The 13,881-nt window shown below is 39.5% G+C and overlaps 1 protein-coding gene across 2 annotated transcripts in view; it reads left to right on the forward strand.

The window, feature by feature from the left end:
* The window catches only part of ANO4 (anoctamin 4), a 383,617-nt gene extending 375,268 nt beyond the window's left edge, over positions 1 to 8,349 (forward strand). The window contains exons 28-29 of one of the 2 annotated variants that reach the window (XM_050750195.1): positions 6,580 to 6,779; positions 7,567 to 8,349. In XM_050750195.1, the coding sequence (XP_050606152.1) occupies positions 6,580 to 6,771 (192 nt within the window). In that variant the 3' untranslated portion in view covers positions 6,772 to 6,779; positions 7,567 to 8,349. The remainder of the gene's footprint in view (positions 1 to 6,579; positions 6,780 to 7,566) is intronic. The other variant, XM_050750196.1, reaches the window with a different exon arrangement.
* Positions 8,350 to 13,881: the final 5,532 nt, after the last annotated feature.

The raw sequence follows: 13,881 nt of genomic DNA on the forward strand, positions 1-13,881 counted from the left end.
GGGGATTTTGAATGTGATTATCTATACTTCCAGAAGTAGTAGTGTCATATTACGTAACCTCTTTTTGATCTTTTCTTTTTCTTAATTGAAGTATTTGATTTTTCCAAGACATATTTGAAAGTCCATAGTTGGTTTGTAATGGACAAATCTGAACTCATTGGTCCTAAATGTAATTTTCTGGGGCTATAGTTCTTAAACTTTAGGAAAAATGCAGTTTTTCCATCCTCACTCCCAGATATTCTGACATATGTCTGTGACTTGCTTTTCATGAGCTCCCTGTAATGATTCTGATTATAGGCATTCTGGGACCATAGTTTGGAAACATTTGGAAAATATCAGCCCAGTAAGACTCATTCTTTTTTTTTTTTTTTTCTTTTTCAACTTTTATTTTAGATACAGTGGGTACATGTGCGAGTTTGTTACAAACTTACATTGCGTGATGTTGAGGTTTGGGGGGTGACTGAACCCACCACCCAGGTAGTAAGCATAGTATCTAACAGGTAGTTATTCACCCCTTGTCCCTTCCCTCTCTCCCCTCTCTATTAGTCCCCAGTGTCTTTTGTTCTCATCTGTATGTCCATGTGTACCCAGTGTTTAGCTTCCACTCTAAGTACGTACAGTAAGAACGTCCATTGCTTAGTTTTCAGTTTCTACATTAGTTCACTTAAGATAACAGCCTCCAACTACATCCACGTTGCTGCAAAGGACATGGTTTCATTCTTTTTTATGGCCACATAGTATTCCATGGTATATGTATACCACATTTTCTTTATCCGGTCCACCATTGATGGGCACCCAGGTTGACTCCATGTCTTTGCTATTGTGAATAGTCCTGTGATTGACACATGAGTACATGTCTTTTTGGTAGAATGCTTTATTTTCCTTTGGGTATATACCCAGGAATGGGATTGCTGGGTTGAATGGTAGTTAAACCCTTTGTTCTTTGAGAAATCTCCAGACTGCTTTACACGGTAGCTGGACTAATTTACATTTCCACCAACAGTGTGCAGGTGTCGCCTTTTCTCTGCAGCCTCGCCAGCATCTGTTAATTTGTTTATTTTCTTTCTTTTTTTTTTTTTTTTTTTTAAGACTGAGTCTCGCTCTGTCGCCCAGGCTGGAGTGCAGTGGCAGTCTCGGCTCACTGCATCCTCTGCCTCGTGGGTTCAAGCAATGTTCTGCCTTAGCCTCCCAAGTAAGAGGATTACAGGCACCATGGGATTACAGGCACCACCACCATGCCTGGCTAATTTTTGTATTTTTAGTAGAGACAGAGTTTCACCATCTTGGCCAGGCTGCTCTTGAACTCCTGACCTCATGATCCACCTGCCTTGGCTCCCAAAGTGCTGGGATTACAGACATGAGCCACTGTGCTTGGCCTAACTTTCTAATAAAAGCCGTACTGACTGGTGTGAGATGGTATCTCATTGTGGTTTTGATTTGCATTTCTCTAATCTCCTTAGAGATTCTGAGCATTTTTTCATATTATTGTTGGCTGCTTGTATATCTTCTTTTGAGAAGTAACTGTTTGTATCCTTTGCCCACTTTTTAATGGGGTTATTTGTTTTTTACGTGTTGATTTGTTTAAGTTCCTTACAGATTCTGGATATTAGACCTTTATTAGATGTGTAGTTTGCAAATATTTTCTCCCAAATATTTTGCAAATATTGTCTGTTTACTTCTTTGATAGTTTCTCTTGCTGTGCAGAAGCTCTTTAGTTTAATCAGATTTGACTTAGCAATTTTTGCTTTTGTTGCAATTGCTCTTGAGGACTTCACCATAAATTCTTTGCCCAGGCCAATATTGAGAAGGGTATTTCCTAGGTTTTCTTCTAGCATTTTTATAGTTTGAGGTTTTACATTTAAGTCTTTAATTCATTTTGAGTTAAATTTTGTATATGATGATAGGTAGAAGTCCAGTTTCATTCTTTCGCATGTAGATAGCCAGTTATCTCAGCACCATTTATTGAACAAGGAATTCTTTCCCCATTGCTTATTTTTGTCAAGTTTGAGATTCACTCTTTCTAAATGTCTCCAATTATTGCCATCATTACCACACATATTGAAATATACTGATTCATATAGTTAATTTATGATTTTCAAATAGTTATCAGGATTTCCCAACATGATCATAAGCATTTTCCAATGGGACTGGGTTTTACAAGTGGTCCTTCTGGTTGGGTATCATCACAGAATTATTTATATTCAAGCATCCAAATAAGTATTTATTAGCTAAGACTCAAAATGGAATTATAAAGTAAAATCTGTCTAGCAATTGTCTATATTATGTGTCAATAAAAATACATTATCTGTTTTCTTTCAGGGTTTAAGAAAATTGCTGTAAAAATAGTTTGCATTTCTATGACTCTAGTTATAAATGGAAATTTTATATCTTGTCACATATATTAAAGTCGGATTAATAAAAGCCAAGGTTGCCTCTTGGTTTGGATCTAAAGTTTCCTAGACCTCTTCAAGAATATTCTATCACTGCTTTTTCCTTCACTCCAGGGAACCAAGAGAAGAAAATATTAAGCTGCTCTTCCCTGGAAATTAGCTTACCAATGGCACGATCTCTCTTTAAAGAAGATATTTTTAAGCCATCACTGTCTTAAAATTTTTCAAACAAAACTTATTGTCGTTTGTTTGGGTTTTTTTGTTTGTGTTTTTTATTTTAAGTTCTGGGGTACATGTGCAGGACATGCAGGTTTGTCACATAGGTAAATGTGTGCCACGGTGATCTGCTGCATAGATCAACCCATCACACAGGTGTTAAGCTCAGCATCCCTTAGCTATTCTTCCTGATGCTCTCCCTTCCCCCACCCCCACCCCCAACAGGCCCCGGTGTGTGTTGTTTCCCACCATGTGTCCATGTGTTCTTATCATTCAGCTCCCACTTAAAAGTGAGAACATGTGGTATTTGGTTTTCTATTCCTTTGTTAGTTTGCTGAGGATAACAGCTTCCAGTTCTATCCATGTCCCTGCAAAGGACGTGATCTCATTCCTTTTTATGGTTGCATAGTATTCCATGGTGTATATGTACCACATTTCTTTATCTAGTCTATCACTGACCGGCAATTTTATGCCTTTGCTATTGTGAATAGTGCTGCAATGAACATATGCATGCATGTATGTTTATAATAGAATGATATATATTCCTTTCTAATAAGAGCCGTACTGACTGGTATGAGATGGTATCTCATTGTGGTTTTGATTTGCATTTCTCTAACTTCCTTAGAGATTCTGAGCATCTTTTCATATTATTGTTAGCTGCTTGTATATCTTCTTTTGAGAAGTATCTGTTTGTGTCCTTTGCCATACAAGTTATAGAATTGCTGGGTAAAATGGTATTTCTGCTTGTAAATCATTGAGGAATTGCCACACTGTCTTCCACAATGGTTGAATTAGTTTATACTCTCACCAACAGTGTAAAGGTGTTCCTTTTTCTCTGAAACCTTGCCAGCATCTGTTGTTTCTGAACTTCTAAATAATCAACATTCTGACAGGCGTAAGATGGTATCTCACTGTGATTTTTACTTGCATTTCTTTAATTATCAATGACGTTGAGCTTTTTTTCATATGTTTGTTGGCCGCATGAATGTCTTCTTTTGAAGAGTGTTTATGTCTTTTGCCCACTTTTTAATGGTGTTGCTTGGTATTTTCTTGTAGGTGTGTTTAAGTTCCTTGTAGACTCTGGATATCAGACCTTTTGTCAGATGGATAGATTGCAAAAATTTTCTCCCATTCTGTAGGTTAACTGTTTAATCTGATGATAGTTTGTTTTTTGTTTGTTTGTTTGTTTTTTGGTTTGTTTTTTTTTTTTTTTTTTTTTGGTGCTGTGCAGAAGTGCTTTTGTTTAATTAGATCCCATTTGTCAGGTTTTTCTTTTGTTGCAATAGCTTCTGGTGTTTTCATCAAGAAATTTTTGCCCACATCCTGAATGGCATTGCCTAGATTTTCTTCTAGGATTTTTATAGTTTGGGGCTTTACATTTAAGTATTCAATCCATCTTGAGTTAATTTTTATAAAAGGTATAAGGAAGGGGTTCAGTTTCGATTTTCTGCATATGGCTAGCCAGTTCTCCCAGAACCATTTATTAAATAGGGAATCCTTTCCCCCATTGCTTGCTTTTGTCAGGTTTGTCAAAGATCAGATGGTTGTAGATGTGTAGTCTTATGTCTGAGATCTCTAATCTGTTCCATTGGTCTATGTGTCTGTTTTTGTACTAATACCATGCTGTTTTGGTTACTGTAGCCTTTTAGTATAATTTGAAGTTGGGTAGCATGATGCTTCCAACTTTGTTCTTTTTGCTTAGTCTTGTCTTGGCTATTTGGACTCTTTTTTGGTTCCGCATGAATTTTAAAAGAGTTTCTTCTAATTCTGTGAAGAGTGTCAATGGTAATTTAATGGGAATAGCATTGAATCTATAAATTACTTTGGTCATTTTCACAAAATTGATTCTTCCTGTCCGTGAGCATGGAACATTTTTCCATTTGCTTGTGTCCTCTCTGATTTCCTTGAGCAGTGGTTTGTAGTTCTTGAAGAGGTCATTCACTTTTCTTGTTAGCTGTATTCCTAGGTATTTTATTCTTTTGTAGCAGTTGTGAATGGGAGTTCATCCATGATTTGGCTGTCTGCTTGCCTGTTGTTAGTGGTTAGGAATACTAATGATTTTTGCACATTAATTTTGTATTCTGAGACTCTGCTGAAGTTGCTTATCAGCTTAAGAAGCTTTTGGGCAAAAATGATGGGATTTTCTAGATACAGGATCATGTCATCTGCAAAAAAAAAAAGATAATTTGACTTCCTCTCTTCCTATTTGAATACCCTTTTTTTATTTCTCTTGCCTGATTGCCTGGGCCAGAACTTCCAATACTGCGTTGAAAAGGAGTGGTGAGAGAGGGCATCATTGTCTTGTCCCGGTTTTCAAGGGGAATGCTCAATGAGAGTTTTTAACATGAAGGATGTTGAATTGTATCAAAGACCTTTTCTACATCTATTGAGAGAATCATGTGGTTTTTGTCTTTAGTTCTGCTTATGTGATGAAATGCTTATGTGATGTTTACTGATTTGCATATGTTAAACCAACTTTTTATCCCAGGGATGAAGCCAACTTGATCATGGTGGATAAGCTTTTTGACGTGCTGCTGGATTTGGTTTGCCAGTATTGTATTGAGGCTTTTTGTATCAGTGTTCATCGGGGATATTGGCCTGAAGTTTTTGTTGTTGTTGTTGTCTCTCTGCCAGGTTTTGGCATCAGGATGACACTGGCCTCATAAATTAGTTAAGGAGGACTCCCTCTTTTTAATTTTTTGGAATAGTTTCCACAGAAATGGTATCAGCTCTTTATTGTACCTCTGGTAGAATTCAGCTGCAAATCTATCAGACAAACTTTATAAAAGGTTGCCTTAAGTTATTTGACTTTTCAAATAGAATTTTCCATTTTCTTTTTTTTTTTTTTTTTTTTTTTCTGAGACGGAGGCTTACTCTGTCGCCCAGGCTGGAGTGCAGTGGCACGATCTCGGCTTACTGCAAGCTCCGCCTCCCGGGTTCATGCCATCCTCCTGCCTCAGCCTCCCGAGTAGCTGGGACTACAGGCACCCGCCACCATGCCTGGCTAATTTTTTTTTTTTTTTTTTGTATTTTTTTAGTAGAGACGGGGTTTCACCGTGTTAGCCAGGATGGTCTCGATCTCCTGACCTTGTGATCTGCCCACCTCGGCCTCCCAAAGTGCTGGGATTACAGGCGTGAGCCACCACACCCGGCCTCCATTTTCTTTTAATATTTTGTTATTAACTATTGAAAATATGAGAACGTTGCAGAAAAGCTTCCTAATTTTGTGTCATCCATGCATCACTAAATTTATCAAGTTTTAAATAAAATGAAGAGTACTTAGCAGTATCATTTGAACATGATTTAGTCTCTATTTAATACTTTAGAATTGTAAGAACCTTTAAATTGTCATCTAGTACTTTATCGTTTACCATTATATAGATGAACAGAAGTGACAGTGATTCTAGAATTCCAGCTATTAGTGTTTCAAGTAAAGAATTTGTGACAGTTTACCAAAAAGAAAAAAGCTTCTTCCTGAAATGATCATTTCCCTAGGCCCACTGATAATTCTTGTAACCAAGATTTGTAAAGCACTTGACAGTCTACAAGGCATTTTTAAACATTTTCTCATAATTCTGACAATACTCTTTTTATAGATGAGTGGAATGAGGCTCAGAGAAATTAAATAATTCATCCTCAGGTAGACAGAAAGCCCTTAAGTAGTGAAAGCTACCAGCTTCCACCTGGGTTTTGTGACTCCACAGTATACGTTCTTCTGGATCTCCTTTGAATTAATTATCTGACCATTCTTTTCCCAACTTCCTTCCGGACTCCTCTTTCTATTCCTTAGGTGGTGCATCAGAGCAGTTCAGGCCTCACCTGTCCTATCATCTTGCATTATACACGCCTCCCCTGACCTCTTTCCACTCTCCACATACCCCGGAGGGTCCACATCCTTCTTCAGCCAACTCTCTAACCTCATTCAAGATACACAGTAGACCTGACTCTGTTACATTCTCCTCTGTGTTTTTAGCACCTCGTGTTTTGTATAAAGCACCTCATTTCATATCTGATCCCAGACCTCCCAAAAGACCTAAGGGATCGAATGAGAAGAGAGAAGTACTTGATTCAGGAGATGATGTATGAAGCAGAACTGGAACGTCTCCAGAAGGAACGAAAGGAGAGGAAGAAGAATGGAAAAGCACACCACAACGAGTGGCCGTGACCATGTAGGTGAGAGGTGTGCTCAGCATCTGAGGCCACTCCAAGTTTGAGTGGCTGCTTTAAACTCCCTGAAGCAAAGCTTACCATTGTTGCAGTACCAGGGATCAAAATAAACTCCTTAGAAGCTTCCCAATCCAAAAGAAGCTTGTTTTTCACTTTAATCATTGCAAATTTTGCTTGATCTTCCCCTCCCACATACCTTCTGTAACACTCCTCTGCCTTCTTGTCAGACTCTGGTCTATCAGTCAAGGTCTTCAGGATTTGGCCTAGGTGTTCCCTGAAACAAAGCTTCCTCTCTCTTTTCCTCCAGCCGGGCTGTTTTCCTTAGTATCCCCAGGGAAACATGCCCCTTCTTTCTGGGTGGGTGGGAGGCAGACATTAGCGAAGAGAATTCTTCCTGAAAGTCTCAGCAGCCAGAGACTAAGGTGCAACAGGGCTCTCCTGGGCTGCAGGACCAGTAACTGATGAAGAATTTCTTCTGGCCCCACCACTACTGGCTGCTTTCTTCCCAAACAGGTCATTTCTAATTTTTGCTTGAAAGCATGGTATCTGCCTGTCTGTCTCTGTTTCCCCAATAGTTGGCAGGATGTGATGTTGCTTCAGACTGCCCTTCTGACTCTGTTCAGTCTGTTCACCCATAAAGCAAGCATAAAAATGTTTATACCATCCCTGACTCCGTTTGGGGTTACAAATTCTTTGAATGCCTTTGGTACATGGTAAGTACAAACCATCACACATCATGTTTTAAAGCAATTGTGTAAACATCAGATCTTTATGCCTTCTTTTCTCTTTCCAGAAAATAGTCCCTTTCCAGGCCAAGGACCTGAATTCTGTTTACTTCTCCTGGCTGTGCAAAAGCACACTCAAGTGAATGACTGAAAATGCAACCGCAGTGCATGTTACAGATATCGGCGGCCGCAGGAGGGTCAGCATCCAGTAGAGGACTGGCGTTGGAGTCACACTGCTGTGAAATCACGTTGCAGTCCAGCACACAATTGCTATCTATCCATAGACCATTCTTGACCAAGCAAGCATGCACATGTGGGCAGTTACATTCTCAAGTTTTTAAAATCAAGGGGAACTTGTATACTGGGCCTGTTTTTCAGCCTGTTTGCTACCTTTTTTGCATTCTATCCTATGTGAATTTTACAGACACAGCTAAAAAGGGTATTTAGACACATGGACACACATTCCTAGAATGTCATCATATGGTCCTAATTCCATGTCACCAACAACACAGACAAGACCCTGTTTACAACTTTTTCTTTCCTTTTTTTTTTAATTTTAGACCTTTCTGAGAAGATTATTCTATATGACATATCTATAGCTATGTGTATGGCCATAGATGTATTTCTGTGTGTACATATGTATAGTCATGTATTCCTGCATATGTACATACAAATACAGAGATATATAAAGTACATAGAAACTCCTTACTTGTAAATAGCCAAAAAGTACTGACATGAATGACGAATTTTCACATTTAAATAGTCATCAACATGAAGCCATGATTAATGCTTGTATAATGTGATGCAATAAAATTTAAAATAAATTTATGCACATGGAATATTTTCAGCTGGCTCTTCTGAAATTCTGTTGTCTTTTTGTCCCACAGAATAAGAGGAATCACAGAATAAGTAGAATCTTTAATGTGAGGAGAATATCTGAGGGACTTTGCAGGAAATTAGATGTTTATTGGATAAATGCATGCAAAAACAAACAGTATAGCCAAATATCAGCATATGTTTCTGAAGAACTTTTTCCCCAATCTTGACGGTGGAATATTTTAAATATAAGCCATAATGAATATGCCATAATTTGAGGATTTGATAACCTACCCAATTTTATAAGTCCTCATAAGACTAGAATATTAGAAATATCCTACTTCAACACTATAAGCTTCATTTAAACCTCAGCTGTCTGCAATTAACAATTGAAAAAATACAGAGCCAACCTAAGTGCCCATCAACCAACGAGTGGATAAATAAAATGTAGTATATATACCATGGACTAGTAGTTAGCCATAAACAGGAACAAAATAATGTCTTTTGCAGCAACTTGGTTGGAGCTGGAGGCCATTATTGTAAGTGAAGTAACTCAGGAATGGAAAACCAAATATCGTATGTTCTCACTTATAAGTGGGAGCTAAGCTATGAAGATGCAAAGGTATAAGAATAATATAATGGACTTTGGGGACTCCAGGGGGAAGGGTGGAAGGAGGGTGATAAAAGACTGCATATTGGGCATAGTGTACACTGACTGGATAGCAGGTGCACCAGAATCTCAGAAATCACCATTAACGAACTTATCCATGTAACCAAAAACCACCTGCATCCAAAAAAAAACTATGAAGATAAAAAATTTTAAAAAAGTTTTTTAAAAAAGCCTCTATTGTCTGGATCACTCAGGAATGTAGTGATTCCAAACAGTTATCCAAATAGTTAGCAACCAGGCTGGGCGTGGTGGCTCATGCCTGTAATCCCAGCACTTTGGGAGGCCAAGGTGGGTGATTTGAGGTCAGGAGTTCAAGACTGGCCTGGCCAACATGGTGAAACCCTGCCTCTACTAAAAATACAAAAATTAGCCAGGCATGGTGGCGGGCACCTATAGTTCCAGCTATTTGGGAGGCTGAGGCAGGAGAATCACTTGAACCCAGGAGTTGGAGGTTGCAGTGAGCTGAGATCGCGCCACTGTACTCCAGCATGGGCAACAGAGCGAGACTCTGTCTCAAAACAAAACAAGACAAAACAAAACAAATAGCAAGTAGGGTTAACCTTTAAACTAGCAAAATATATGTTGCCTGATTTTTTAAAGTGGAAACCTGTCTATAAATGCCATATACTTTCCAGATTTCTTATAGGAAGGAAATCATATCATTCCATTGATAATTCAGTGGCATCGCTGTAAAACTCCAACTTTTCTACAAATGTGTCTACCAAGTCTTGACCCCTGGGCTCCCCTAAAGCCTCCCATTGCACAGTCTGCCCTACTCACTCAGACTCTTTCCCCTGTGCAGTATTCCTCTCCTAGGACATGCATATCCATCTTATAGCCGCAGATAGCTTGTAAGTGACTGCATTAGTCTGTTCTCATGCTGCTAATAAAGACATATCCGAGACTGGGTAATTGATAAAGGAAAGAGGTTTAATTGACTCATGGGTCCACCTGGCTGGGGAGGCCTCACAATCATGGCAGAAGGCGAGTGAGGAGCAAAGTCACATCTTACATGGTGACAGGCAAGAGGGCTTGTGCAGGGGAACTGCCCTTTATAAAACCATTAGATTTTGTGAGACTTATTCACTACCATGAGAACAATATGGGGGAAACCGCCCCCATGATTCAGTTATCTCCACCTGGTCCTGCCCTTGACACGTGGGGATCATCACAATTCAAGGTGAGAGTTGGGTGGTGACACAGCCAAACCATATCAGTGACAGAGGGCAAGAAATCCACCTTCCCTTTCCTCTTCCCCTTCCCCATTGCCCAACAGTGTGATGCCTTTACACAAGTTTTCAGTGCTTCTTAAATGACTCTAAAAGGGAGACAATAACATGTAATCAATTTAAATTCACTTTTCTGTAACTATCTATTTCAACGTGAAAGAACTAAGGGTAGGACCTCAACTTCATATAATCCTGTACTCTAGAGGAGTTAAAGCTACTCAGATCACATGTGATATGTAAGTGCCAGTTACTGTTTTCCCAAAACAGACATTGAGTAATTTCCCAAGTTGCCCATTGACTGTCAGCATTTAGACACCAATTTTATAACATTTTCAACAAAAAAAAAAATTAAAGAAGACTTGCTTAACAATCTTTTTAGTGGTTAAAATCATATGGGTGGTTTTAAATACTTAACTGTGCAATTTAGATTCCACTAATCCCCTGGCAGGGAAGAGTAAATAGTAAAGCTGTTACCAGTGGGTTGCAGCTTGCATAAACATTAGCCCCCAAGGAGGCAATCTTGAACTTTCATTAATTCAGACCTCACTAATTAGGAAGTTGTGATCATTTGGATAGACTGAGGTCCATTATGCAAAACAAGTTCTATGAACAAAGTAAAGGAAATAGTCCAATCATTTTGTGTGTAAGAAACAGAGTTTTGCTCTTGTTGCCCAGGCTGGAGTGCAGTGGCGCAATCAATCTTGGCTCACTGCAACCTCTGCCTCCCAGGTTCAAGCGATTCTTCTGCCTCAGCCTTCTGAGTAGCTGGAAGTACAGGCACCCGCCACTATGCCTGGCTAGTTTTTTTGTGTTTTAAGTAGAGACGGGGGTTCACCATGTTGGCCAGGCTGGTCTTGAAGTCCTGACCTCAGGTGATCTGCCCGCCTCTGCCTTCCAAAGTGCTGAGATTACAGGTGTGAGCCACTGCGCCTGGCCCCAATCATTTTTTAAAATATTTATTACTATTTTATTGATGCAAAACTTCAAAAACTTGTACTCAGGGATGTATTCCTAGATATTAAAAGCATAAAATAAAAGTGTTTGCTTTGGGGTATGCGTGAGAAGGGATAAACAGGCATCCGAGGTGCTGGCAATGTACTATTTCTTAACTTGAGTAGTCGTTCTACAAATCATTTTTAAAAGAATCATTTATATAACATTTATTTGCTAATTATAAACCCGATTTTTATTTTTTCCTACTAATTTTCATGTAGTCCAGTATTTCTCAAATTCTACCATATGTCAGAATCACCTGGGCCCTACCGCCACCACCGTTTCTGATTCAGTAGGTCTATGGTGGACCAGGAAATTTCAATTTTGATAAAGTACCTAGATGATGTTGATTCTATTGGGAGGGGGCCACATTCTGCAAACTACTGATCTAATCAATATCTTATGGCCATAATTTGAATCACTTTAAAATACTCTACAAGTATTCAAGCTGAGTTTAATTTTTTTATCTGATTGTATAATATTTTAGTGAATTACCACCCTGGTAGAAAGGCAGGTGGGCAGCAATTTCAAACTGTAATCTTAGTTACAGTAGCACTTATCAGTTAACCATATCATCCAATACAGATCACTGCTGTGCAGGCCTCCCAGGTGAGTGAAACGCAGGGTGTTTCTTGATGGATTGGGTCAGTGCCACACAAAGGTCCTTCACCTTGGCCTGCATTTTGCGTTAACCCAGAACACTGAGAATAACTTCCCAAGTCTAACCAGCACCCTCGCCAGTTTAGGAATGAGTTTACATCAACATGTACAACAGAGCAACTCTATTCCGATTATGGCTTCTGGAGTCAGACAAAACTAAGTTTGGATCCAAGGTGTAAGACAAAGGACTTACGTTTTCTAAGATATAGTCACTTCATGGGGTGGACACCATGGTATGCTGCCAAGGTCCCTCTTCAGTGAAAGATGTCTTGCCCAAGCTTTTGGGAGTGCTGTTGGCAGACTCCCTCCAGCTCTCAGGCTCCTCCAGACTGTTTCATGGCAGAGGGTCACCTGGTCTGAGACCTGCCCCTTCCTGTGGCAGCCCACATCAATGACTAATCGATGCACGAATATGAAAGCCTGGCAATATTAGGACAATTGTGAAGGGCTCCCTCACTTCAGAGCTCTCTTTGGGGAGACTCCGCTTGAGCCTGCATTGTAGCTTAACCTCCACCTCTACCCAAACCTGCTTCCCTCTTCTTTCTTCCATAGGTATTGATCCTAAATAAATGCCAAGCACACTACCCTCCATATTAGAGTCTGCTTCCCAGGGAGTCAAGCCTACAACATTATTTTTTTTTAAAAAAGTGGACAAAAACTCTAAGATGTGGGAATCCTACGGATTCGTTCATTCATTAAATATTTATTGAGCCAGCCAGTTCTGTTCTGGATGCTAAGAATATAGCAGTGAACACAGATGTCTAATTTGAAGGGAAACGATTAGGAAGAGCATTAAGGTTGAAATCAATCATTAGCTACAGTATCGATTGACTACTTGATATAAAAAGAGAATAAAAGAATAGTATCTCTTCCTCTCATCACTACTCCCCATCCGCCTTTTTAAAATTGCCTCAGCTTGTAATATTCATGTTCTATTCTGCAACCATAGATTCTTGATTACCTAAGCAGGTCTCAGCCTGATTGAACTTTACTGCCACGTAGATTTCCTTGCCTACCTCGGTGCTGCCCTTGGGAGCTTGAAAGTCGTTATACTGTTTTTCCACTACCCTGGGTTGTAGAAAATTGTGAGGCTGTTTAAAGACCTATTCCCCTAGATACCTTAGGCAGCAATTTCTTCTTCTAATGCTCACAAAACAAGGTAAAGTCTCTCTAACTTCCCAAGGCCCTATGCCTGCTTACAAACACCACTCAGCTGTGTCTTTCCTGGGGTCTTGTGACTATAAGCTCTATCCAAAAGATGGGGAACAGATTTTGTCAGCTTTTAAATTCCACAAACCGATGGTGGTTTGCTGCCACCATCCCAGAGCTCAGCATATGGTGTTAGGACACAGAGAACCAGTGAGGATATAGTTCTCAGAGACTTGATAATACATTGGTGCTCACCTGGTCCCTCCAACTTTCCCAGCACAGGAAATCCATTTCCACTTTAGGGTTGGAGAACCTAGCTCCTACCATCCAAGCTGTTTTATTATTGTCAACCTAAGAGGCTAGACTTTGGATCATTGGTTAATGCTCCGAATATTCCACCACTATCCTTTCCTCTGAACCCTCTTACACTCTTCTCTGATTGATCACTTCCCTTGTAGACTCCCTTCCCACCTCATGGGGCCAGACCCTTGCCTCTCCAAAGGGATATAAAACAAGGCATTCCTTGAATCTCTCTTACCATTTATTTTCGGTCTTGCTCTTCCTGGACATCCTGGCTTCCACCCAGTGTTGTATAATGATGCCATGCTTGGTTTCAGCAAAAAGGCAGAGCTATATACTTATCTCTCCTCTTAACTTTCCACCTCTCTCATCCGTTTCCTTTTTTTCTCTGTCCACTTCCACAACTGGTCCTGTTATAAATTGCACTGTATTTTGTATGTCTTATTTACTAAAATGTCATGTTTCTACTGTGACTTAAATGGGTGAATAGGAGGCTTTATATTTCTGTCCCATTCTGTGACTTTTCTCTGTAACTCAGAGAACTTCAATTAAAAAAAAAAAAACCT

This window comes from Macaca thibetana, chromosome 11, assembly GCF_024542745.1.
Source record: "Macaca thibetana thibetana isolate TM-01 chromosome 11, ASM2454274v1, whole genome shotgun sequence".
In the NCBI taxonomy this organism is placed as follows: Eukaryota; Metazoa; Chordata; class Mammalia; order Primates; family Cercopithecidae; genus Macaca; species Macaca thibetana.